Source organism: Arvicola amphibius, chromosome 4 (assembly GCF_903992535.2).
Source record: "Arvicola amphibius chromosome 4, mArvAmp1.2, whole genome shotgun sequence".
NCBI lineage: Eukaryota > Metazoa > Chordata > Mammalia > Rodentia > Cricetidae > Arvicola > Arvicola amphibius.
The window spans coordinates 37,024,388-37,051,452 of record NC_052050.1 but is presented as its reverse complement, the minus strand read 5'-3'; the positions used below and the strand labels follow the sequence as shown (position 1 = coordinate 37,051,452).

Sequence of the window (27,065 nt, the reverse complement as noted above, 5' to 3'; positions counted from 1 at the left end):
GGCTCGATGTCCTTTAATTATGGCTAGAAACCGATTATGAGTGAGTACATCCCATGTTCATCTTTTATTTTTGAAACTTAATTTTATGAGGTCAGTCTGGTCTACAAAACTAAACCAAATCGAACCCAAAACAAACCAAAAGAAACAAAAACCTTACTTTAAAAGTCTTTTCATTTTAAAATAATTTTATACTTTCAGAAAAGTTACAAAGATAGCATTCCTATGTGTCCTTTCCTTCGTTTTTTCCTAATAATAATTTTCTAGCTTATTATGTGTCTAGAATTGCCATATTTAGCAATTTTAGTTAGATTAAGCCACTCAGCAAAGTGAAGCAAGATGTGACTGCCTCGCCAAATAATGTACCAAGCCACATGGCTAACATAGACAAGAATAATGGGCTAATATAAGTTATAAGAGTTAATAAGAAGTCTGAACTACTAGGTCAATCAGTTTATAACTAATGTAGACCTCCATGTGATTTCTTTGGGACTTAACGGCTGTGGGACCTGGCAGGAAAGAAACTCAGACAACATGAACCCATGTTCTCTGTAAGAACAACAAGGACTCTAAACTACTGAGCCCTTCCCAGCTTCAGATTTTGTTCTGTCAAAAAATGCCAGGCTGGCATGATGGCACATGTCTTAAATCTCAGCACTTGGAAGGTAGAGGCAGGCAGATCTCTGAATCTGAGGCTAACCTCGTCTTATCCTTTCATTCTATGAGAGCATACCCAGAAGCTAACAGAAGAAATAAGAAATGGCCTTTGTCCAGACTCTGATTTTCTTGTTGCTTTGGTGTTGGGTTTACTGTCCTTCAGAATTGGAGAAATACATTTTTATTGTTTATGAACTACCCAGTTTATGATGTTTTGTTATGGCAGCAGCTTCATTGGGGTAGGTAGGGATATTCTTGTTCTCTATGTCTCTGTCTTTTTCTCTGCATGTGTGTCTTTGTACACACTTGTGTGCATCAAAGCTTTTTATTGTCAAAAGACAAATTTACACAATTTAAAGATTTTACTTGGCTTTATTTTCATTTCAAGAATAGAGTAACCACTTCTTCCACAAAAAGGGAGTATTCCAATGTGATGAGCAGAAGTTAGCATGCTAGAATGTTTCTTTAGTTAAAAATTGAATAGATGGATGTGGTGGTACATGCTTTTAATCCGAATGCTTGGGAGGCAGAGATAGGCTGATCTTCCTTAGTTTAAGGCCAGCCTGGTCTACATAGTAAGAGTTTATCTCAAAAAAGGGAAAACTAAGAAGCTAAATGGTCTTTTAAAGCTACTTTCTTTGTAAGGCAGGAACAAAGAGACAAAAAGTAGTTATAGGCAACTTCAGTTTATTTCAGGTTCCCTTTGTGCATGTGTATGTACTAAGGTAAAGGGAACAGTATTTAATAAAATTGTCATAATAGGAGGATGCCTATCATGTCTGTAATCCCAATTTCTCCAGAAGTTCATATAAAGAGCTCAGCTTCTGTTTGCTTAGGGCTTTAGTGTGGGTGCCCCACTTGTAGCTTGTAGCTTGATCTGTCTGGTGTGCAAGAGCTGGAATAATAATCTTTCATAATTTTTAACACTATATATAGATACAACAGCTAATTGCCCTCCGTTTTAAAAATTTTAAGTCTTTACCATTTCTTGAACAATTTATTCTCTTGTTTTGTTTTTAAAATCTATTTATTCTGTATACTGTGTTCTGTCTCCATGTAGTCTGCGCACCAGAAGAGGTATCAGATCTTATTACCATTGGTTGTGGCCATTGTATGGTTGCTGAGAATTGAATTCAGGACCTCTGGAAGAGCAGTCAATGCTCTTAACCTCTGAGCCATCTCTCCAGCTCCCTATTCTCTAGTTTTAACTGTCATCTTGGGGATTTTTCCATGTGACATTCTCTGTTGCCTTGTCTTTTTGTTTTTCTTTTACCTAGATTTTTATTCTCTAATGGCTTGTTGGGAAAGATAGTTGAAAAGTGGTTTATTTTCATGCTTGATAGATCCATTTGTTTTTACCTGGTACCTTACTTTTGCTGTTCTCTGTGCCTGGGCACACTACTGTTTCTCTTGTGCTGCTATTTATATTCGTTGCTTACCCCGACTTGGGCCTGTGTACTTCTATCACTTCAGAGAGTAAACTCCAGTAAAATTTAATTGTTGGTGTGAAAAGGATAATTATTAAATTGTAGGAAAAGATGGAACTGTTCCAAATGTCTGAGAGCATCCTCTTGTTTTCATATAGCTCCCTCATCAAAGTGGGTACCAAAACACACTCGCTCTCATGGAGGTTAAATTAAGGTCTTGGGAGCAGACAAATAGCTTTCTGTTTCAACTTCATCCTGCCTCTGCTTGCCTCCTTAAGTTCTAGTTATTTAAAATCTTAAATTATAGTCACAAAACAGGGTCTTATCTGTTTACGTGGCATTATGCAGCTAAGGACTTGTCATTCACTGTCTCCTTTTCTTTAAAGTTACCTATTTAGCTATTGGGTAGATAATAAACTGTCTTTTAATTGATTAATTTTTATTTTATATACATGTTTGTGTGCTTGAAAGTATGTATGTACACACTTGCATGCAGATGCCATGAAGGCCAGAAGAGGACTTTGATGCCCTGGAACTAGAGTCATAGACAGTTGTGATTGCTGTGATCTGAACCCAGGAACTCTGGAAGAGCAACAAGTGCATTTAACCATTGAGTCATCTCACTAGCCTGAGGTTTTTTATTTTGTTTTGGCTTTGGTTTTGGTTTTTTGAGACAGGATTTCTCTGTGTAATAGCCTTGGCTGTCCTGGAACTCGCTTTGTAGATCAGCTTGGCTTTTAACTCATAGAGGTCTGCTTGCCTCTGCCTTCCAGAGTTCTGGAATTAAAGGTGTGCGCTACCCAGCTTTAGTTTCAGTTTTTCTGAAGTCAGTTTTGTAGAGATACAATTTACCTGTAGTAAAATTTACCCTTTAAAAATTACAGTACTTGTGGTTTGATACATGTAGGTACTTGTGTAATGTTCATCTCAGTCAAGATCAGCATACAAAATATCTGCATCCTCCCTACATGCCTTTACAGGCATTTCCCCACCAACACACTACTGAGCTTTTTGTAATGCAACTCGGTGATCCTTGTGTCAGAGTTTATATGGAGTTACTGTGCAGTTTTGTCAAGTTTCCCTTGAGACTGATTCTTGTGAAATTCATCCACATTATTGATCAGTGTGATGCACTGGTAAGTGTCACAGACATGGAACCTGAAAGAAATTAATATCTAGCCAGGACAACTGCAGACAAAGAAGGAAAGGCTTTTGTTTTCAAAGAACAGTGTGCCTGGTGTTTCCTGACTGTTTCCATAGAGGTTTCATGATATAATTAGGAAAACATTGAAAGGAGGCCTAGGAAACTATATTAATTTGTGTTTTAAACTTCCTTTGAAAACTTGGACAAGTCATCCTATTTTGAGGGCTTGTTTTCTTTCCCTCTTTAAAGTTCCAGTCTGAGTATGGGGAAGAGGATGAAGTTGTGTGTCTTTTTCTCTCTCTTTTTCTTTCTCTCCCTTTGTCCCTCCCTTCGTCCTTACCCCTGCCCCCTTCCTCTCTTTCTCTCTCCCTCCCTCTCTTCTTCCTTACCTTCTTTCCTTCCTTAATACTTTATGGGTATACTGGAAGAGCGAAGCATTAGGGTGCTTTTTTTAAAAAAAAAAAATGAAGAAAGTTTAGCAAATTGAGTAGTTTGAAATGTTACCTCAGAGGCATATTAGCATACACTGAGGGTCAGCAGTGGTATATATGGCCTTTTTTTTTTTTGTGGCTGTATCATTAGATCTAGTAAAGTAGCCACTAACTAGTTTCTGAATGTCTCTTGTTGCTGTCCTCCTGTGGATAATAGCTCTATAAGTTAAGAAGAGCCACCTTAGCCAGGCCTGGTGGTGCATGCCTGTAATACCAGCACAAGAGAAGTTGAGGCTGGAGACTTGAGGCTACAGAGTGAAATCTAGGCTACCCTCACCTACATAGTAAGGCCTTGTTTCAAGCAAAGAAATGAACTCAGAGCCATTTTAAGTCATTAGAAAGGATGAGGAGAGAACTTACCCAATGACTTTTATAGATATGCCGAGAGAAGAATGATTATTTTTCCTTTTTTCAAATCAGTAAAATTATGTAGGTACATAAAAAGTCACAGATTAGATAGAAAAAACAGTATCATAAGATTTTGATACCACTCCTCTAGAAGACATGCAGTTTCAAGGGTTGAAGAAAGAAACTTTTATATTCAAAATTCGAACCAAGAATGGAAAATACTACTGTAAAATTTGAAACAAGGCAACCAAAGTATATGGCTTTTGATTATTTTATTTTATTTTGAGACTGGGTCTCACTGTGTAGCTCTGATTGACCTACAGCTTGATCTGTAGACCAGGATAGGCTTGAACTCAGAGATCATGCTGCTTCAGCCTCATAAGTGCTAGGATTAAAAGCTGACTACTACTACCACATCGGATCTCTCAATCTTTATATTGTCATGTTGTTTCTGTCTTTCTTTTCCCAAGCCTTGCTATCCCTCATTCTTTCCCTAGATAACAGGATATTAGAACGCTAGTGTCTTTCTGTTTGTCTCAGATACATAGAATTTCAGATAGATAGATACTTCAGATATATAGAGTTTTTGTTTGTTTGTTTGTTTTTGTTTAAGACAGAGTTTCTATGTATAGCCCTGGCTATTCTGGAACTTACTCTGTAGACCAGACTGGCCTCCAACTCAGAGATTCTTCTACCTCTGCCTCCTAAATGCTGGGAGTAAAGGCATGTGCCACCATGCCTGGCAAGAATTATTTAATCATATAATCCCCTTTTTGTGACACACTGGTCTACATATAGCCTAGTTTTTATTTATTTTAAAAACAATCTTGTTTTTAAAATATATTTTTATTTACTGTTGTATGTGTAATATGTGTTTGAATGTTGATGCCACAGTGCACAGTGGAGATCAGAGGACAACTTCTGGAATTGATTCTTCCCTTCCACCTTATGTGGGTCCTATAGATTGAACTCAGGTTTGCAGGGCAAATACTTTAACCCATTGAGCCATCTTGCTAGGTTAAAAATAATCTAAAAAGAATTAAAAAACCTGTGCACACAAAATAAAGATAGGTCCTCAGCACTAACCTAACTGTATGGCCTCTTAACTCTTTCTTCTGTCCTCCACCTACGTAACTACTCTGCTTTATTGTCCCTTGGTCTGGAGAATACAGGTAGTCATGAATTGTCTGACTATGAACTGAACTGTGGTCCTCTGCAAGAGCAGTTTGTGTCTCTCTCCAGCCATCTTTCTAGCCTAGTTTTTCTTTTTTTGTTGTTGTTGTCTTTTTTTGTTTTTTTGCTTTTTTTTGTTTGAGGCAGGGTTTCTCTGTAATTTTGGAGCCTGTCCTGGAACTAGCTCTTGTAGACCAGGCTGGTCTTGAACTCACAGAGATCCACCTGCCTCTGCCTCTTGAGTGCTGGGATTAAAGTGTGCGCCACCACTGCCTGGTCAGTTTTCTTTTTTAATGGAGTATCTCCTACCCCTTTTCATGCTTAGTTAATGATTGAACCCAGGGCATTGTGCTTGATAGAAAAGTATTCTGCTTATAGCTGGACTAAATCTCCAACATTTCTGCCCCTTCCTTAGATTTATTTTGTGTGTATGAGTGTTTTGAAAGAGTGTATGTTTGTGTACCACATGTGTGTCTGGTGTCTATGGAGGTCAGAAGAAGGTATCTAATCCCCTGGAATTGCATTAGCCACTATGTGGGTGCTGGGATGGGAACTGAAATCAGGTCTTCTGTCAGAGCAGTAAGTATTCTTACCTATTCAGTCACCCCTCCAGCCCCTTGTTTTTATGTTTGTGACAAGAGTCTCACTTTTTAGCCCTTATTGGCTCAGAGCTCTAGTCACCTCCTGTCACAGCCTCACAGTGCTGGGATGACAGGCTTTATCGTTTTATCACATCCATTGAGGGCTGTTTCCTTTCCTGTGATCTACAACGTGTAGATTCCACAAGGGTCCTTGGGGAGTACTGTTGTATGATAGAAGAAAGGTTTTCAGAAGACAGTAGTGTTGTGAGTAAATCCTCTATAAAGCTTCTCATGGCTTCTCTGTTTCTATAGATCCAGCATGTCTGGCTTGCACCTAGTAAAACAAGGCCGAGACAGAAAGAAAATAGACTCGCAGCGAGATTTCACTGTGGCTTCTCCAGCAGAATTTGTTACTCGTTTTGGGGGAAATAAAGTGATTGAGAAGGTAAGTTTCAGCTTACTAAACAATTTTGCCTAAAGTATGTGAGACTTAATGCCTAGATTTGTTGTTTTGGTTTGTTCAAAATGGTATTTAGGTTTTTAAGGACTTTGCCTTTTTATGTATGAGTGTCCTTCTTTTTTCCCTAACATGCTACTAATACTTAATTTCACTGTTCACTTATTATATATCTCATATATATATATATATATGTGTGTGTATATATATATATATTAATATATATTAATGCTGGTAATTTGGTCATAGTTGATAAGGGGCTGAAACTCTGCTTGTAATGTTCTTTTGAAAGATCCTTGTGGAAATTGTATTAATTAAATTACTGCTTGGCCCATTAGTTCTAGCCTCTTATTGGCTAACTCTCACATGTTGATTTAACGCATTTCTATTAATCTGTATATCTCCACGTGGCAGTGGCTTACCAGGAAAGATTTAGCGTGTCTGTCTTTGGCAGCTCTATGGTGATCCTCTCCTACTCTGCCTTTCTTCCTCCCAGCATTCAATTCTGTCTTCCCTGCCTACCTAAGTTCTGCCCTATCAACTAGGCCAAGGCAGTTTCTTTATTCATTAACCAATTCATTAACATGGACAGGAGAACCTCCTACACCAAGCACATGTTGAAATATTTGCTTAGCAAACATTTAGAAATATTGCTTGATCTTGTAAGAGTTGTTTCTCAGCAGTTTAGACTATCTACAGTTTTTGCTTGAAATTCTTTTTCAGACAGAGAGATGTGTAAAAATCTTTGTTTTTCTATCATTGCCTTTCTTTGCTATATTTTCCTTCATTTTCCATATGATATACTTTCCTCCTAGGTTCTTATTGCCAATAATGGTATTGCAGCAGTGAAATGCATGAGATCTATCCGTCGGTGGTCTTATGAAATGTTTCGAAATGAACGTGCAATTCGATTTGTTGTCATGGTTACACCTGAAGACCTTAAAGCCAATGCAGGTGAGTTTCTAGCTTTATGTCACTTAGATATAAAACATTGAATAGATCTGCCTGTAAGTAGGAGAATGTTATCTTAGGGAGTTTCCCAAGCCCAAGATTGCCAGTGAAATCCTATGCAAAGATTTCCCTTTTAAAAAGGTGTCAGTTAAAAAAAAAAACAAGTAATAAAATATATCAATACTAGACACACAAAAGTGATTACCACGAAAAGGTCCCTGTGGTCTGAGGTAAGTAGTGAGAAATTTAAGAACAAGTATTTGGACTAAAAGGTGTATGACTTTTTCAGTATGAAGTATTTGTTAGGTCATGTATGTTAGTGTGTCTAATTGAAAATGTTTGGAAGAAAATACATGGAATTAGAGAACATTTTACTTTTTTTTTGAGACGGGTTTTTCTGTGTATCTTTGACTATCCTAGAACTCACAGAGATCCGCCTTCCTCTGCCTCCTGAGTGCTGGGATTAAAGGTGTGTGCTGCCATACCTGACTTAGAGAGCATTTTAGAATAAAGATTACCATTTTTCCTCTGACCACTGAGGGAGAGACATCTTGGAACCCAAATGGGTTTTCGATACAATTTTTTTTTTGAGACAGAATCTCAGCATGTAGCCCTGGCAGGTCTCGAACTCACTATGTAAACCACAGAGACTTGCCTGTCTCTGCCTTCGAACTTCTGTGATTAAAGGTGTGTATCCCAGCCCACCTCCCTTTAAAAATTTGTTTTTTTTTTTTTTTTTTTTTTTTTTGCATGTGAGTATTTTGCCTATATGTATGTTTGTAACATATGTGCAGAGCCTGTAGAGGTCAGGAAAGGGCATCATATTTTCTGAAACAGTTATAGTTGCTAGTCTCCTTTTGGATGCTAGGAACAGAACTTGGGTCATCTTCAAGAGCAAGAAGTGCTCTTAACCTCTAAGGCATCTCTCCAGTACCCTTTACATACTTTTTAATCACTATCTTAAGGCAGGGGGCCCACAGATGAGAAAATAGGCTATCATCTTAATGCCTGTTTTGGTTTGTAAATGTGGTTTACATGTTGACAGTGTTAAGACAATTTCTAAGAAGTAGAAGTTACCATGCCATCTTATTTAAAAAATAACAGAGATGTCACAAATTGCTGAAAAGCAAATGTTGGTATCTGAAAACCATTTAGCTGCATCCTTTAATATCTCTCTACATTACAATTTGTGTATCTGAAAAAGGAAGTTCATAGAGATGAGATTTTATATACTAAATATAAACTACTTTATTGGATTTCTTTTTCATAATTCCATATGTACCTGGTGTATGTACAAGTCATTTATTTAATCACTTCACAAACATGGAGATAAATAGGAATAAGATGTGAAACCAATGTTTAATATAATGAGATAAAGGCTGTGATAGCAACATATAAGATGGTTCTGTGAAAACACAGAAATGAGACATCTAGTATTTGGGAAGATGATTAAGAAGACACTTTCTAAAAGAACTGCCTGACCAAGAATAGGTAAGAGCTGTGACACTTAGGGGACAGTGAAGGGTGTACCAGGCAGAAAGAAGAGCAGATGATGGTATGATACAAGCATAGGAGGAATTTCCTATCCCACCAGCCAACTCCCAAATAACCACATAGAGACTTAATTATAAATGCTCGGCTGATAGTTTAGGCTTGTTACTAACTAGCTATTACAACTGAAATTAACCCATATTTCTTATCTGTATTCTACCACATGTCTCAGTACCTTTTTTCAAGACTGTGTGTTCATCTTTCTTCTCCCCAGTCTCCTAGCCACTCCACCATACTTCATCCCAGTGAATGAACTCCTTGTCTGCAAGTCCTATTTCACTTCTTCCTGCTCTAGCTATTGGCCATATAGTTCTTTATTAAATCAATAAGAGCCACATGTCTTCACAGTGTACAAAAATATTATTTTACAATATTTCCCTTTTGCCTAATTAAAAAAGGAAGATTTTAATTTTAACATTGTAAAACTAAAACTAAAACAGTTATCAAGTAAGAATTACAGTTACAATATGCAGTCCATTTGTATTTGACAAATTTAGAGAAAATACTCTATTATCTATCTTGTGAGTCTAAATTTTATAGCTAATTGTCTTTCTAACTAAGGAAAACTGTAAGTCTAAAAACAACGCTCTCTTTTGGCTCCTGAGGACATTGCCTACAAATGTTGTACAGACATAAATACAAGTAAAGCATCCACACACAACAGAATCTCAAAAAATTGCAATTGCTATTTTGTAGTCAAAATACAGATATGTTTAAGACAGACAATAATATGGGAAAAACACTGGCAACAGTTTCTACTTGTAATATAAGAGGAAAACATGCTTCCATACAAAATATGTGGCGATTATGAATAAGTATTCCATTAAAGAAGACACAGTGCAAGTGAGGTGATAAAGGCTGTAGTCCCAGGTACTCAAGGCTGAGGCAAGGAGTGTGCTTGATCCTAGGAACTCAAATCCAGTCTGTGTAGCATAGGAAAACTTCCATCTCATATAGAAATCAATAAGATAAAATAAATTCAAAAGAAAAATGGAAAAGATACAAAAAGAGTAATAAGCATATAGAAAGAGATTCTGTGTCATTGATAACCAGAGAAATACAAATACAAACTGTGGTAGATAGTGTCACAATTGGAAAAGATATATAGTACAGATGGAAGTGTAGGCATTCAGTTTTATCCTACATTTATTTACTGTGTGTGTGTGTGTGTGTGTGTGTGTGTGCAAGTGTTGGTGGAAGAGGTATATTGTGTGTGTGTGTGTAGGTCAGAGAACAACTTGTGGGATTCAGTTCTCTTCTGTCATGTGAGTACCAGGGATCTAACTCAAGATGTAAGGTTTCACAGCAAGAGCCTGTATCCAGTGAGCCATCTTGCTGGCCTGATTTGTCATTCATATTGCTAATGAAAATATAAAAATGTGAATATCTGCAGGCTGCAGAGGTGACTCAGTGATTAAGAGCACTTGCTACTCTTGTAGAGGACCCAGATTCAATTCTCAGCACCCACATGGTGGTTCACAACCATCTGTAACTCCACTTCCAGGGTACCTGTTGCCCTCTTCTGGCCTCCATGGGCACCAGGCAATCATATGCTATACATATACTTGCTTAGGTATACACATAAAATAAACAAATTTTTAAAGGAGGTAGGTGATAGGGCTTTAGCTCAGTGATAGAGGACTTGCCTAGTAAGCGCAACACCCTGGGTTCAGTCCTCAGCTCTGGGAAAAAAAAAATGTGAATATTGTTTGACTTACTCGTAGGACACATCTCAAAGATAAATTGTACATTGCTGTAAGGATATATAATACTTACTATTTTAAGATTTATTTTACTTTATGTGTGTGAGTGTTTTGCTCACATGCATGTAAGTATACCTGGTGCCCATGGAGACCAGAAGAGAGCATTGGATTCCCAGGAACTAGAGTTGCAGATGGTTATGAGCTGCTATGTATGCGGTGGAATTTGAACTCGGGTCCTCTGCGGGAAAAGCAAATGCTCTTAACTGTTGAGCCATCTTTCCAGGCCCCAGAATATATATTATCTTAATAATTTTCAAAATTTCAAGTATTCTTATGCTTCCATCAATATAATAAATGGATTATGGACTACTGAAATACTGTGTTCATTTCAAAATTATATTACATAAAATTACATCTTGTCAGAACATGGAAGATACCCATAGCGTGTTGTTAAACTGACTACAGTTTATTACAGCAGTTCTCAACCTGTGGGTCATGACACCTTTGGGGGTCACATATCAGATACCTACATTATTATTCATAGCAGTAACAAAATTACAGTTAGGAAGTAGCAATGAAACAATTCTATGGTTGGGGTTCACCACGACATGAAGAACTGTATTAAAGTGTCACAGCATGAGGAAGGTTGAGGACCACCAGTTTATTGTTATATAAGTTTACAGAGGTCCTAGAACATGCTCTAGTTATCTCTGAGATGGACAATTGATGATTTTGACCTGTTTTAAACATTTGTGGCCCAGGCTGATGGCAAACTTGGCATTTTCTTTCCGGCACTTTCTGGATGCGGGATTTGCAGCTGTGTCACCATTCCCTGAACTTGACGTTGTGAAAATAGCGTTATTACTTCCTGGGTGTGTTGTCTGACTCTTTTGTAATTACCTTGCTTCCGTCCTAGAGGAAACAAGCAAAACCAACTTTACAGTGAAATGTTTAACAGCTGCTGATTTAGTGATTCCTAAATGTGTTGTTTAAAATCAGAACCTCCAATGAAATGATACAGAGATTATTACCTTAATGCCATGTATTCTGCGGCTACTGAGGGTAGTCTCTATCTTTACCATAGTCTTGATGTATCATAATAATTTGGAAGAAAAATTATGTTTTCCTCATAAATTTATTTATATTTTCAGAATACATTAAAATGGCAGATCACTATGTTCCTGTGCCTGGAGGACCAAACAACAACAATTATGCAAATGTGGAATTAATTCTTGACATTGCTAAAAGGATCCCTGTACAAGTAAGAGCCTTCAAGGAGCCAGTTCCTCCCTTTGCACTTAGTTAGAGTGAAGACCTCTTGTCCAAAGAATTTAATGTGAAATCCTTTTTTTAAAATTTTTGATGATGTATTTTTATTTTCTGTTTGTTGTTGTTTTGCCTGCCTGTGTCTCCCGGAACTGAAGCTGTCATGTGGGTGCTGGGAATTGAACCCAGGTCTTCTAGAAGAGCAGCCAGTGCTCTATAACTGCTGAGTCTTCTCTCCAGCCCTCGAAAGTTCTTAAATGTCTTTATGTGAAATAATTAAAACAACAAGGAGAGAAGAAATGGAAGGGAAGGCATAGTTAAAAAATAAACATAGTAGACAAAGAATGTTTGGAAAGATTTTTCAGAGATTTTTTTTTTTCCTATTCTGTGCATCTCACCTCCAAGCTATCCCAAATAAGAACTTGACTATTTCCTGAAGAATATCTTAACTACAGTATGGTGCTGTTTTGGAAGATTCTTTCTCGTTTTCATATTGTGCTTGGAAATTTATAGTAAATATCTTAAAGCCCAACGAGGGGGGAAAATACCCTCTAGACCAGTGGCCCTCAACCTTCCTAATGCTGTGATCCTTTAATATAGCCCCTCATGTTGTGGTGATTCCCAACTATAAAATTATTTTTGTTACAACCCATAACTCTAGTTTTGCTACTGTTATGAATTGTAATGAATCTGTGTTTTCAGATGGTTGTAGGTGATTCCTGTGGAAAGATCTTGTGATCCAAAATGGGTTACAACTCACAGGTTGGGAACCACTGCTGAACTTGCTAGGCCATGCCACTACTAGATACAAAGGCAGAGTTGGGGTGGCCAGAATGTGAAGATTGTCAGTTTCCTTCTTTCCTTCCTTCCTTCTTTATTTATTTATTTTTTTTTTTTACTTTTTCAAAATCAAAATACAAAAACAGGGTTTCTCTGTATATCCCTGGTTGTCCTGGAACTTGATCTGTAGACCAGGATGTTCTCAAACTCAGAGATCCACCTGCCTTTGTCTCTTGAGTGCTGGGATTAAAGACTTACACCACCACACCCAGCTTTCAGGCTTTCTTTAGAAACCTCTAGGATTGTTGAGTTGCATTTCCTAAAGAGCAAGACTTGAGTTCATCTTTCTGATTCCACTTGGTTTTTTTGTTTTTTGTTTTTTGTTCTCTTGAGGGCTTTTGCCACATGCAACTGCTTATTGTTATTCTGTGGAAGGTTTGCTAGTTTTAGATCATAGAAGTTGAATTAACCCCTGGGCTGCTGTGGAGCCAGCCTGGATACAGTAAAGCAATTTGTAGTCTTCTTAGTATCACCTTTAAGAATGATTCATATTGTTATTCTGTTTTTGTAGGCAGTGTGGGCTGGCTGGGGTCATGCCTCTGAGAACCCCAAGCTTCCAGAGCTCCTCTTAAAAAATGGCATTGCTTTCATGGGTAAGCCTCTTGAGTTACACTGTGCCTGTAGTTCTTATCTGTTTTGTCCATATTCTGTCATTTTACTTTTGTTTTTAGAAGTTCTTTCATTTAACTTCAACTTAAGTTGAAGTTCTTTCATTTTATCTTGAAGATTTTTTTTGTTCTTGAGCCATTTAATCTGAGTTATGAAAAAGACTGGTATTTAAACATGGACTATTTAAAAATCTTTTCCATTAGCATTAAGAAGACATGTAGAAGGAGGACCTGGTTTTTGATAGTAGAAATAACTAATTACTTAGGGTCCCTAACAGTGTCCTTAAATATGAATTAGCACCTTTGTATTTGAAGTATATAATTTATATTCTACCAGTGAGAGCTATTTCTTCCTGCTTTTCTGCTCTCATCATAGCTGAAGGAAAAGTGGGGGGTATAAGGCTTCTCCGCAATGCTAACAATGCTTTGTAAGCATTATTAGGGGGGAAAATATCTTTGTTAGGTTTCCCAAGATCAAGTAGTGTATATTTGAGACGTAAATCCTAAAATTTTATCAGCTTTACTTTAGGATACAGATTTAGAGAAAAGACTTTGTTACTTGGTTAATGTGAATTTTGACTCAAAATTAGATTTTTTTCAGAAATTTAAAAATGGAATTTCTGTATGTTGGGCTGTCCTTGTATGCAACCAGTTTACTACATTGGATTCTAGAAACAATGCAAAGATGAGTCAAAGCGTGGTGGTCACTGTAGGTCATGAGTGGAACAAGAAAGGAGGCAGAGATGCTGCTGTTAAGGTTCCTCTCTTGTTTTGTTTTTAGGCCCTCCAAGCCAGGCTATGTGGGCTTTGGGGGATAAGATTGCATCGTCTATTGTGGCTCAAACTGCAGGCATCCCAACTCTTCCCTGGAGTGGCAGTGGTAAGAAATTATTTCCTGTTTTTTTGGTTTGTTAATTCTTTTATGTGTGTATGATATGGGTATATGTGTGGGTGTTTTCATAGGTATAAATAAATGGTCATATGTGTGAGTACAGAGTGGAGACCCAAATGTCAAAGGCCTTCCTTTTCCATTCTCTATTTACTCTTGTGGTTTTTATCATACTTTAGGAATATAATTTGAGTACTAGGTACAAACACTAAACTGAGATCTGGAATGATTTGGAGAAACTCTAGGACACATACTTAGGCAGGGGTAGGGTAGACTGGAAGCATCCTCAAAGACAGGCTTGCAGAGATATGGTCAGTAGTCACCTTTCTCCCAAACATGCAGAGGGATAAAAATTGAGAAATGATTTATCCTTGCCAATTCTTTAGATTGTCATGTGAATTTTTAAGCAGATATAAGAACTACCCCCCATGTACTCACACACAGGGAATAAACACATTAAAATCTTTTAAAAATAGGAATGACTATTAGCTTGAGACTGAACAGATTTGAACCCCTTTTCTTCTGACTCTCCAGAGGATTGTCATATCTTTTCCAGACCTGCTGGGTCAAATAGTTTAAAAGGTTGAATTTGTTCTTGTTTGAATGGAGAGGCTGTAGTGTTCCCCTTGGAGCTGAATACAGAGACATTTAGGGACCATGGAATCATGACTCTGCTGAGACCAATAAAACTGCCATTTTTGTTTCCAGAGGCTCATAAAAATTAAATTATTTCTCAGACCTCTGGCCCCAGAGCAGGCCTGAAAACATTGAAAGTATTTTGCCTGTGTGTTGCTGTGAGAAATCTGCCATATTTCTTTCTCTCCTTTTCTCTCTCCTTTTTCCTTTTCCTCTACTCCCACTCCACCCCCAATCCTTTTATCTTTGTATCTAGATCTCTGCCCACTCTCCTTGATTTTTCTAATTTAAGAACCCAAAATGCTTGCCCATGCTATAGCTGAATACTGTTGTCTCCAAGGTTTTATATTATTCTATCTCCCACCAATCTGCCTTCATTCTTTGGTAAATACAATAGCTTTAAAAGAAGGTATCAAAGAGCCAAGTGTGTGGAACATGTCTGTAATCCTTGTACTGAGGATGCAAAGGCTGGAGGATTGCAAGTTCAAGACTAGTCTCCATTACATGTCAAGTATCAGGCCAGTGTAGACTACACGTCCTTTTTTGAGTGTGGGCAAAAAATTGACATGAGTTCTTATAGGTGATCTCAGGTCATTATTGTTTATTGTAGGTCTTCGTGTGGATTGGCAAGAAAATGATTTTTCGAAGCGCATCTTAAATGTTCCACAGGATCTGTATGAGAAAGGCTATGTGAAGGATGTGGATGATGGACTGAGGGTAAAGTACTGACTCTAGGGGTGGTCAATTCTAGATACAAATATGGGGACTTGGGGTCTGATTCATGACATATACCCTTGCTAGCATGAGGGTTGTAAGTCCAGTACAAGTATACCTTAAGTGTGGAGTGAGGAAGTGACTTTAACCTTAAATAGTTTAGTTTTGAAGGGGACTGGTCACCTGCAGAAGATTTCTTGGGTGTTAATTCAGTGTTTTAAGGAGGTGCTGATTCTTCCTCTCTGCCAGCCATTAGTGTGTGAGGGATGCCAGAAGCACCGTCCCTTTCCCCGTGTGGATCAAGACATAGAGGCGAGGCAGGTAGATGTCAGCCTATTAGCTTTATTGTTGTAGAGGTATTTGAGAAAGTGGCTTATGTGTATAGCAGCAGTGAAATTTATGGGATGAATGGGGAATTAGCTAGGCTCCTCCCTCACTCTCTTAACTGGCAGTGCTAAATAACCAGACTTCTCTCCATAGAGACAGCTTTTATCCTTCAACTTATCATATGACTGAGAACTCAGAAAGAGCATGTGTTTAGTGCTGTGAGCTGGTTTCAGAGGAAGAGGCTGAGCAAGCATGCCCGATTTCTCTTTCCAAATTGTCCAGTTGAATAACTTTTTCCTTTGAGGAGTAAAGGAGTCAAGCAAGAGAGGCCCTGTGACAGTATTGTCACTCAGAATTATTATCCATTAGAAATGTGCCCCCACCATTTATAGTTATATATTGTCTTATAGTTTCCTCCAGTGTTTCTCTTCCACTTAGTTGTGCTTCTTGGTGAGTGATGCAAAAGTCATCTTAAGAAGATATACTTTTTTCTTATATAATTATATAATTCAAGTTAATCATCCTATGATTTACCCAAGGCTCTACTGTAACTAATGTAACGAGAACTTTAGTATCATCCCTAGATGATTAATGCTGAGAATATGAAGAGTCATTGGGACCACGTGCTGAAAATTGGTTTTCCGACAGGTTTTAATAATATTTTGAGATTTTATTGCTTTTATGTTTTATAAAACGTAGGATCAGGGGCCTGGAGAGATGGCTCAGTGGTTAAGAGCACTTGCTGCAAAGGACCTAGGTTCAAATTCTCAGCACCCACATGAAAGACTCACTGCCTCCTCTCTCCCCAGGCTTTCATGTGATTCACAGAGGTACAAGTAGGAAAAATACTCAATACACATAAAATAATAAAAACTTAAAAAAAAGGAAAGGAAGGAAGAAGAAAAAAAGGATGTTTGGAAGTTCTGACTTAACAAGTCTTGCGTATGTGGGGCTTGAAACTATGCCAAAACTGTTGCCTTGTATGATATATACAATATATATCATATAATATTATATAATATTTCATATTAGTAGTTATAGTGAGCATTGATGGCACACACCTTTAATCCCAGCACTCGAGAGTCCGAGGCCACCCAGAGAGAGTTCCAGGACAAGCCAGCAATATATAGACTGTCTAGAAAAACAAAACAGAACAAAAATTTATTGGAGCTGTCAAGACGTTAAATGGCATGTACACTTGACAACCTGGTCCCAGAGTCCCTAGAACCCATGTAAAAGCCTGACACAGTAGTGTATTTGCATTTTTCTGTGGTTGCAGCACACTTCTACAGGGAGATACAGAGACAGGTGTACTGTCAGAAGCTTGAGGGTGAGCCAGCTTGGCATATGAAGCTGTGGAGAAATAAGTAAAATCTATTATTTTATTACTTTAAAATAAAGTAGCGACAAGTTCTGCCACTGCTAAAGGTCCCAGTGATACATGGAGACAATGCCTCTTGGTAGATGATGCGAAAGGCATCTTAGGAAGATACACTGTTTTAGTCTGACTTGAATACTATTAATTCAGGAGGGTCTGGAATGTCAGTTAAGTTCACTATTGTTTGTAGTTCAAGTTAATCATCCTATGATTTACCCTTTCATTTTAGTTACATGAACATGTGTGCAGGTTCTTTGGAGGCCTGCAGAGGGTGTCAGATCTTCTGGAGTTGGAGTTACAGTAATTTGTAAGCTGTCTAGTTTGGGTGCAAGAAACTGAAGTTAGGTTTTCTGGAAGAGCTGCACACTCTAACCACTGAGCCATCTCCCTAATTTTTGAAGACTCTCCTCCTCCTCCTCATCCTCCTCATCATCCTCATCCTCATCTTCTTCCTCCTCCTCCTCCTCCTCATCTTCCTCCTCCTCCTCCTCCTCCTCCTCCTCCTCATCATCATCATCATTATTATTATTATTATTATTATTATTATTTTGAGACAGAGTCTCTCTACATAGCCATGGCTGTTCTAGAACTCACTCTGTAGACTAGGTTGACCTGCTTCTGCCTTCCAAGTGTTGGGATCCGAAGCATCTGCCACCATGCCCAACTAGTGACCATATTTTTATTTCCCTCCCTCTCTCTGTTCTTTCCTCCCCCCCCGTCTCTCCTGTTTTATTTTGAGACAATTTCTCTGTATGTAGCCCTGCCTGTTCTAGAATTCTCTAGACTAGGGTAGCCTTGAACTCACAGAGATCCGCCTGCCTCTGCCTGTTGAGTGCTGGGATTAAAGGCATGTGCCACTACACCTATCTCTTTAATGATTCTATTCCTAAATGAAGAAAATACCAATTCTCTTTCTCTACTAACATATCTCTTCCATTTTTTTCTCTTTTTTCTTGAAGGCAGCTGAGGAAGTTGGTTATCCAGTGATGATCAAGGCCTCAGAAGGAGGAGGAGGAAAGGGAATCAGAAAAGTTAACAATGCAGATGACTTCCCTAACCTCTTCAGACAGGTAGAGTACACGTTGATTTTGCTTGTTTGAGTTACCATGTATATCAGAGATAAGTGATTTAACTTATTACTGTATTTAGATAAACAAATTGTTGAGTTTGTATTTTTTTTTTTTTTGGTTTTTCGAGACAGGATTTCTCTGTGGCTTTGGAGCCTGTCCTGGAACTAGCTCTTGTAGACCAGGCTGGTCTCGAACTCACAGAGATCCGCCTGCCTCTGCCTCCCGAGTTTGTATTTTTATGTGTATATAATCTTAGCTTTGTTTATAGCCTTTATCTGATTGTTCATAGGAGTGGAGTTAATTAATGAACTATCCAATTCAGTGTAAATTCATTCAGTTATGTAATTCAAGCACTAGTTTTTCTTATATAGAGATAACTTTTCTCTCCATGGTGTGTGCCTCACACACTGTGTTGGTAAGAAGAGACAATGTTATTCTACATTCTATGGTGGGATACACTCATCTGCTTGGCCTTATGTTGGCCTGATGCCAAGCTCTCAGATAGGCTTTTCCTTACTTCTTGTGAAGTTGGCTGGAGGCCCTTGAGTTTCTTCCATGTTCTGTATTGTGTTGGTCAGCAGCCCATACCCTCGCCTGTGCTCTATGGCAATTACGCCCTGGCACAGGAGCCTCATGATAGATTCTCAGTGTGTGTGGACTGGGTGCCTCAGAAAGCTTATCCTCTCGTTTCTCTTGGTTTTACCTTTGCTTTATGTGGCAATACTACAGGTAAGTTGAAAAAGGGAGACCAAATTCTTTCCTTTTCTACCCTACAAGTCACCTTCACAAGCTTGTTTCCTTTTCTTTTCTTCTACCACCAAAACTCAAGTAAAGATGTGAAAGAAAAAAGAAAATTGAGAGACATGTTTTACCTTGTGTTGCTAGCACTTTTTAAAATATTCCTCCTTCTACCCTCCTTTTCTGTGTATGTTCTTTGTTCACACTATTTTCATTCAGTGGCAAATTTCTTGCTTAGTTCTCAAGAGGTAAGAGGAAAAGCTATGATTTGATAAAGAAAATTATAAAAGTATTGCTCTACTACATTTATTTTGAATGTCAAGTTGATTATCACCTGTTCTTTTCATTATATTCCTTTTGTAAAGTTTAATTTTGTAGGTAGATTGTGTTAGAGGGAGACTGCAAGATTGTTTCATGCAGTTCAGAAAAAAAGGCTTACTCTCATAATGTAAAAGTATTTTAATTAATGATAACAGATATTTCATAACTACCTTTTAGCTTGGAATTAAGTATATGAAGACTCTGGAACACTAAGAATTTGTTTAAAGTGAAAGTCCTTAATTTCTAATTAATGTCTAGCTAAATCAATCTTCCTATTCAAAAGCACCTAAAAATGCACAGTCATGTCACTGATTTAGTAGTTTAGTTAGTAGAATGTTAGTTTTTTTGTGAAGGGTGCCTTTAGTTTTAAGCCCTGGTGTTATGAACCATTTATGGTGGTGCATGCCTGTCTTCTTATATACAATCAGGTTTATGTACATATGTATACACAAAAATAGGTGTAAACAGATGAGATTAGACATGTTCAGTGGTATGGCCATAAAGAGCAGGGGGATCAGAAATTAAGGTCGTTCTTGATTTTAGCTATATTGTAGGGGACAAGAAAGGAAAACTGAATTAGATTTTTTTTCTTTAAAGCCTGTTAAGAGATTGGAAACTTTTCAAGATGGTAAAGAATTATAAGAGACTGAGAGGTGGTAATGCATGTTTTTAATCCTGGCACTCCGGAGGCATAGGCAGATGGATCTCTGAGTTAGAGGCCAGCCTGGTCTACAGAGGGAGTTCTAGGACAGCCAGAGTTACACAGAGAAACCCTCTTTTCAAAAAACCAAAAAATGGAAAAAAAAAATTAGAAGAAACAAAAACTTAGAGATAAGCCTGGGAGTTGAAGACATTATTATTTTTTTTTCTTTCACAGAGCTATCTTCTAGTTTAAGGTAAAACAGCTAACTGGGCATGGCAGCTCACACCCCTAACACCAGGACTCAGGAGTAGGAAGCATGCTAAACTTAACGACAGCCTTGTCTACATAGTAAGACCCAGCTTCAAAAAGCAAACAAAAAACCAGCTCCTTTCTCAGGGAGAAAGAAGGAAAATTATGAAACTGGTTCAGAACTTTCATTTGTCTTATAAGACTAAGAAGACAAAATTTAGACTTTAGAGATGGTTGTACAGTAATTTTAGAGGTCCCAAGAACTCTGTTTTATATTGGCATTCTGAAGGACTATACCAAAGCAGAAAGATGAACCAGAAATAGACTGACTCTCATAGGGACTAAATCTCAGATTCAAAACACTTACCTTGATTCAGGTATTATGTTTACAATTGCCAATGCTCCTACCCATCTGCATGCATAAGGCCAATGTCCGTCCTCTCCAGAGAAGATTATATATATAGTACTTCAAATTACTACTACTAATTTTTTTCGTGTAGCATATTAAACAACCAATTTAAAGTAAGTAGATATATAAATTACATGATTCAAAACCAAGAATTTAGATAATGGAGCTATCAGACAAGGATTTTAGAGTAATTATGCTTAGTACATTTAAGGAAATTAAAGGCAAGGCTGAGAATTTGGGTAGAGAACTAGAAATCATAAAAAAAATTCTAGGACTGGAACTACAGTAACTAAAATTAAGATATCAGTATATCAATTAAATATGTTGCAATTTAAGGAAGAATAAATCATTGGCATATAGAAGAAAATTTAGACTCAAGCAGGAGACCAAAAATATAGAAAATAGCAATACATAAGTTGCAAAGATGATCACGAAAATGCTTTTCTCTTCACACATTTTTACTTACGGTGTAAAATCGTGTCTCTTAACATCAAATAGAGCAATCCTCTTTTTCACTCTTGGATTCCAGCTAGTCTTTTGATTTATTTTTACCAACAGAAGGTGGCAGAAATGGTATACAAATTCTGAAGCTTAGGTAGACACAGAGACAGATCTCACTCAACTCATACTACACTATTATGGGAATGGAAGAAATTTAAGCAGTGATTCTTGATAATGGATAATAGTTTCCTTATTGGAATGAGCCCTCGACTGCCTCATGAAGAACCCATTCTACACTATTAGAGAAAGAGAGACCATATGAAGCAAAGCAGAGGAAAGCCTTCCCACTGTTAATGTAGTCTTGGAAATTTTTAGGCACTGCTTATTGAAAGCAAACCAACTTTTCAATTTAGAAAAAATCCTTACTACTTAAGATTCTTGCTTCCTTTTCCAACACAGGTTCAAGCTGAAGTACCTGGATCACCTATATTTGTAATGAGACTAGCAAAACAATCTCGTCATCTGGAGGTCCAGATTCTAGCAGATCAGTACGGCAATGCCATTTCTTTGTTTGGCCGTGACTGCTCTGTACAGCGCAGACATCAGAAGATCATTGAAGAAGCTCCTGCTGCTATTGCTACCCCAGCAGTATTTGAACATATGGAACAGGTGTGTCTACTAAATGCTTTAATTGCTGTTTTCCTAAACAGAGACAGATCTCACTCAACTCATACTACACTATTATGGGAATGGAAGAAATTTAAGCAGTGATTCTCGATAATGGATAATAGTTTTTTTCCTTTTCCTGGAGGAACATATTCTGATGTTGTTCTTTTAGGAAAATTGTCAAGAAACTTACCAAAGTCTAAAAATAGTTAATCCTAAAAAACAAAACAGAACCAACAACAGTAACAACAACAAAAAGCCAGTGCACTATTTTGAATAAGATAGATAAGAAACAAGTTGGGATTTTTAACAAGTTCATGAAGAGCAAATATAGTTTGCTGGGTTGACTAACATCAAGTCTTCTTCCAGGTATAGTGATTGTACTTAGAAATTAGAAAACAATGAAGAGTTTGCTACCATCTATGTTTTTCCACTATGCCCTTTTGTCTGATGGGAGGTTGCTTTCTCCCACTTTTCACTGATTTTTGTCATCCATGTCCCAGGACATTGCATAATAATCAGACGGGTGTGATTTTCTTGAATGTGGTTCAGTGTCTTTGGTGGCTTGTACAAGCACTGTGTAGTTGACAGCTGTGTGTAGTTACAGTGATGCAATGATTGGACTAGGTGAGAGACTTAAACAGTTTCTTATCTTCCTTTAAGTGTGCGGTAAAACTTGCCAAAATGGTTGGCTATGTGAGTGCTGGTACTGTGGAATACTTATACAGCCAGGATGGAAGCTTCTACTTTTTGGAACTGAACCCACGGCTGCAGGTTGAACATCCTTGTACAGAGATGGTAGCTGATGTCAATCTTCCTGCAGCACAGCTCCAGGTGAGTCATCCTGACCTGGACTCAAGTTAGAGATTAGAAAATTTGGGAAACTCAGAGATACCTGAAAGACTGATGAGAGAAGAGAACATATAAGCATAGCCACACCTATCTTCATTCTCATAAATGTGAATTGTGTGGGTATGGTTTAGTTTTCTGATTTGTTCAAACATAAAAAAATACTACTGTATCTTTTAGCTAGAAACAGCCAATAAACTGTTTTGAGAAGAAAGATTGCCTTTAAAGATTGACTTTCTTTAAAGTCAGTCTACTTTGGATCTGGAGAGATGACTCTGTGGTCAAAGAACTGGCTATTCTTCCAGAGGACCCAGATTTGATTCCCAGTACCCACTTGGTGGTGCACAATAGTCTCTAATTCCTGTTTCAGGCGACCTATGCCCTCTTCTGGCTTCTACAGTCACTGCATGTGGTGCCCAGATAAAACATCCATATACATACTGTAAAAATTTTTTTAAAACAATCTGCTTTGTTTAATTATTTAATTATAGTAAACTTTATAATGTTGGTGTTAATCCCCATATCTGTTTCTAGTCTTATTTACTGAAGCAACTCTGTATGGAGGTAATTGTCAATATTTTCCAAGAAAGACTGTAGAATTACTTATCTTAAAAAATAATGTATAAAGTAGTAGCTATTAATTCTGTGGTCTTATTTCAGCCTGGGAAACAAATACTATGGTAAATAGCATAAGTAAATGATGATATTAGATATTATTTTTAACCTGCTTCATTTTCAGTCTGGGCTGGTTCACCCCATTAGGCAGCCTGGTAGTCTCTGCTCCCTGCACAGACCACATTGATGCTGAACTTAGTGTGGACACCAATGAGCATCTAATCTCAAGCAGTCCTCTTACCCCATTCTCTCAAGTCTCTTGGACTACAAGTACATGACAGAGTGCCTAGCTGATAATCTTGTATGACCTAGTTTTGGCTCATAATGAGAACATCTTGCATATTCCTCTTAAAAACTCAAGGGTTTTTGTGGGTTTCTTTATATATTTTTTAAACATTTATTTTTGTGTATGGGTGTGCATCTTCCACAGTATGTGTTTGTAAGATATATAACAACTGTTGGGAATTGGTTCTCTCCTTCTACCATGGGTAGTTTTAAATTCAGATAATCAGCCTTTGCTGTGAGTGACTTTACTTGCTGAACCATCTCATTGGCTCTTAGTCTATATAACAAGTTTTTTGTTGTTGTTGTTTTGTTTTGATTTTTTCTTTTGTTTTTAGAGACCGAATTTCTCGGTGTAACAGCCCTAGCTGTCTTAGAACTCACTCTGTAGACCAGGGTGTCCTCGAACTCACAGAGATCTGCTTGCCTCTGCCTCCTGAGTGCTGGGATTAAATGTGTGAGCTGCCACTCCCTGGCGTTACATAGCAAATTCTAGGACAGCTAGGGCTACATAGTAAGACCCTGTCTCAACAAACAAACAGACAAGGTTTCATTATGATATTTTCAGACATTTTTATTTTGTACTTTGGTCATATCCTTCCCCAGTTACTTTTTCTTATCTTCTCTTTGTAGGAGCGGCCCCTGGCCCTTCCCAAGTAAAGGTCTAAAGGCTCATTTACTTTTTTCAGTAGTTTGCATGCTTAGAGACAACTGTAATGTTAAGACATTTTAGCTATCTAAACTTCTTGACTGACTGTTGTGTTGGATAATTTTATTGTTACCCATCCATGGAGAAATGATTGTAGAAGAAAATCTCTGTCTGTTGCATTAGGAATTTGGGAATATTGTAGGAAAGGGGGATGATCATTGAAAATTTAGATAAGTAATTTAGATAAGTGTAGAATATGGGATACAAAAGTAGAGTTTTTTGTAGTAACTTCAAAAAATGCAAAAACTGTTATGTATTTTGATAGCTTCCATCTGTTAACAAAAGGGGACTGTGGAAAATTACATGTGTTTTGTTACTTTTCAGATTGCCATGGGGATCCCTCTATTTAGGATCAAAGATATTCGTATGATGTATGGAGTATCTCCTTGGGGTGATGCTCCCATTGATTTTGAAAATTCTGCTCATGTTCCTTGCCCAAGGGGCCATGTAATTGCTGCTCGGATCACCAGTGAAAACCCAGATGAGGTAACCCTTCACTTACACGGCTTAATATTAAGACAAGTGTCTGAGGCCAAGCTTTTTAAAAGCCTTGGAACTTCATTTTGAGAGGGAAATTTATAAAAGATTCTGAGAACAGATGTTTGGTGGTTGTTGCACTGACCATTTAATTTCACTTTAGTGACTCAGGAAGCATCTGTGAGACTATAGCACTTGGCCTTGGCTTTGCATGGGTTTTGGGTCAGCTGTGCTTGATCCCAGAGCCTGAATCCTGAATACCAGTTTTCTTTTCTTTGGAAGTATGATGTAGTCTCTCATATTCTTCACTTTCTAACAGGGGTTTAAGCCCAGCTCAGGAACAGTTCAGGAACTTAATTTTCGAAGCAATAAGAACGTTTGGGGTTATTTCAGTGTTGCTGCTGCTGGGGGACTTCATGAGTTTGCTGACTCCCAGTTCGGTCACTGCTTTTCCTGGGGAGAAAATAGAGAAGAAGCAATTTCGTGAGTATACTAACATTTGATTGTGGTTTGCTTAATAAAATTGGGCTAATCCTTGGTGAAGGTATGACCATCCTTCATCTGCTGTGGAAAGCTTACTTGAAGAAATTTATCTTAGTTTGTACTTGGCAGATCTTGTATTTCATTCTGTAGTTCTTGGCAGATGTTTCTCTGCTTCTCGTGAGTCTTTGCAAGATTTTTTTTTTAAACACATGAGTCATTTACTTTGTTTTTGTTTTTACAGTAATGGTAGTATTATTGGGGAGATGTAGATTTTTGACCATGAATTAGGTATCAGATAATTTATAGATAAAGGTCTGTATCTGTCAGAATAAAATAAAGTGCATCTTGGGTACTGTGATTTCACTTACAGCCTCACAGTGTTCACAGCTGTGAACAACTTATTTTCTAATTTGACAGGTAAAATGTTTACGTGTGTGTGTGTATATGTGTGTGTATAAATGTGTTTGTGTGTGTGTATGTATACATTGGTATGCCACATGCTGCTTTGATTTTTGCATGCCTTGTGGAATCAAGCTCCCCAATATTTGCATCACCTCACATTTTTACCATTTTGTAATTCTGGTGATAATCCTTTAAAGTATGCAATCCTAGCATTTTCAAATATGCAGTGTTATTAGCCACAATCACCTTGATGTCTTGACATTTAAAATATTAAAATCTTGCTTGTTTTTATGAAAAATGGATAAAATAACCATTTATATTTGTGTAAACTGGTACATATTTTATAATAATTCCTTCCTTCCTTCCTTCCTTCCTTCCTTCCTTCCTTCCTTGTAGGGAAATTTTGTCAAAGTTTCCTAAGCTATTGCATTTAAGTATATTTTGTTGCATGGAAATGATTTATAAAGTAAGGATAATATATAAATTAAGATGTAAGGATGTAGAAAATTAGTGCCCTAGTTCTAAATAGTCAGCAGTAAATGACTAGAGTGATAAAAACCCAGAAGTGAAAGCTGAGAGTGGTTCTGTCTGTACTCTTTGTGAGGAATGGTTTCAATTTGCTCATGCATTTTGGTAATATCTGTCAATACTCCTTTATACCGACTTCTTGGAAGCTCTCCTATCTAGAGTACATGAAAATGAGCTGGCTTACAGCTATATCTTCATGTTCTTGGAACTCTGTCTTCCTGCTATGCCTCCAAAAGAATGGAACGATTCTTTCAAATGATTGGTAAAAACTAAAATATTTGTTGCTGTAATATTTTTTTTTCTTTTGCTTCCCCTAGAAATATGGTGGTGGCATTGAAGGAGCTGTCTATTCGGGGTGACTTTCGAACTACAGTTGAGTACCTGATTAAACTACTGGAGACAGAAAGCTTTCAGTTGAATAGAATTGACACTGGCTGGCTGGACAGACTGATTGCAGAAAAAGTGCAGGTGTGTATTCTCCTCTTGAACACATGGCTTTGGGGATTGTTTGTCTGTTTTTGAGCTATTCTTTTATTTGTTCAGTGAAATTTCATAGAGAAAAGAAGGAAAATTATTTTTTTAAAATTTTTTTGAATTTCTAAAGGTAAATATAGAGATTTTTGTTGTTTTTCTTTTTAAAAAAATTTATAAATTTTATCATAAAAAACTTGCAATTTAAAGTTACCCACAAATGATAGTTAACCAGACTCAAAGTCTATACATCTCAATGAACTTCTATGCAGTTGGAATAGCCATTTGAAAGTTGTGGGATTTCACATTGGGTTTTATTTTTTAATTATCGATATTTTTTTATGCATTTATTCACTACCAAATAGAAAAGAAAGAAAACAAGAAAAAAGGGAGATGGATAACAGTGTTAGAATTAGAACAGCAACTGGCTTTACATCTGTATCAGTCCTTCCTTATTTTTTCTCAAGGTCTTGGCTGCTCTCCTGAAAACCTAGTTCAGATCTTAGTATCCACATGGTGGCTCATAGCCAGCCACTGTAATTCTAGTTCCAGGGGACCTGATGCTGTCCTCTTA

The 27,065-nt window shown here is 37.5% G+C and overlaps 1 protein-coding gene across 5 annotated transcripts in view; it reads left to right on the top strand.

Moving 5' to 3' along the window:
- Nucleotides 1–27,065, top strand: part of Acaca (acetyl-CoA carboxylase alpha) — a 208,039-nt gene that overhangs the window by 24,778 nt on the left and 156,196 nt on the right. For all 5 annotated transcript variants that reach the window (XM_038324765.2, XM_038324766.2, XM_038324764.2 and 2 more), the window contains 12 exons: nt 6,131–6,263; nt 7,091–7,229; nt 11,632–11,741; nt 13,098–13,179; nt 13,976–14,074; nt 15,330–15,436; nt 18,098–18,208; nt 21,469–21,678; nt 22,339–22,509; nt 24,455–24,616; nt 24,927–25,090; nt 26,338–26,488. In XM_038324765.2, coding sequence (XP_038180693.1) covers nt 6,131–6,263; nt 7,091–7,229; nt 11,632–11,741; nt 13,098–13,179; nt 13,976–14,074; nt 15,330–15,436; nt 18,098–18,208; nt 21,469–21,678; nt 22,339–22,509; nt 24,455–24,616; nt 24,927–25,090; nt 26,338–26,488 — 1,639 coding nt within the window. The remainder of the gene's footprint in view (nt 1–6,130; nt 6,264–7,090; nt 7,230–11,631; nt 11,742–13,097; nt 13,180–13,975; nt 14,075–15,329; nt 15,437–18,097; nt 18,209–21,468; nt 21,679–22,338; nt 22,510–24,454; nt 24,617–24,926; nt 25,091–26,337; nt 26,489–27,065) is intronic.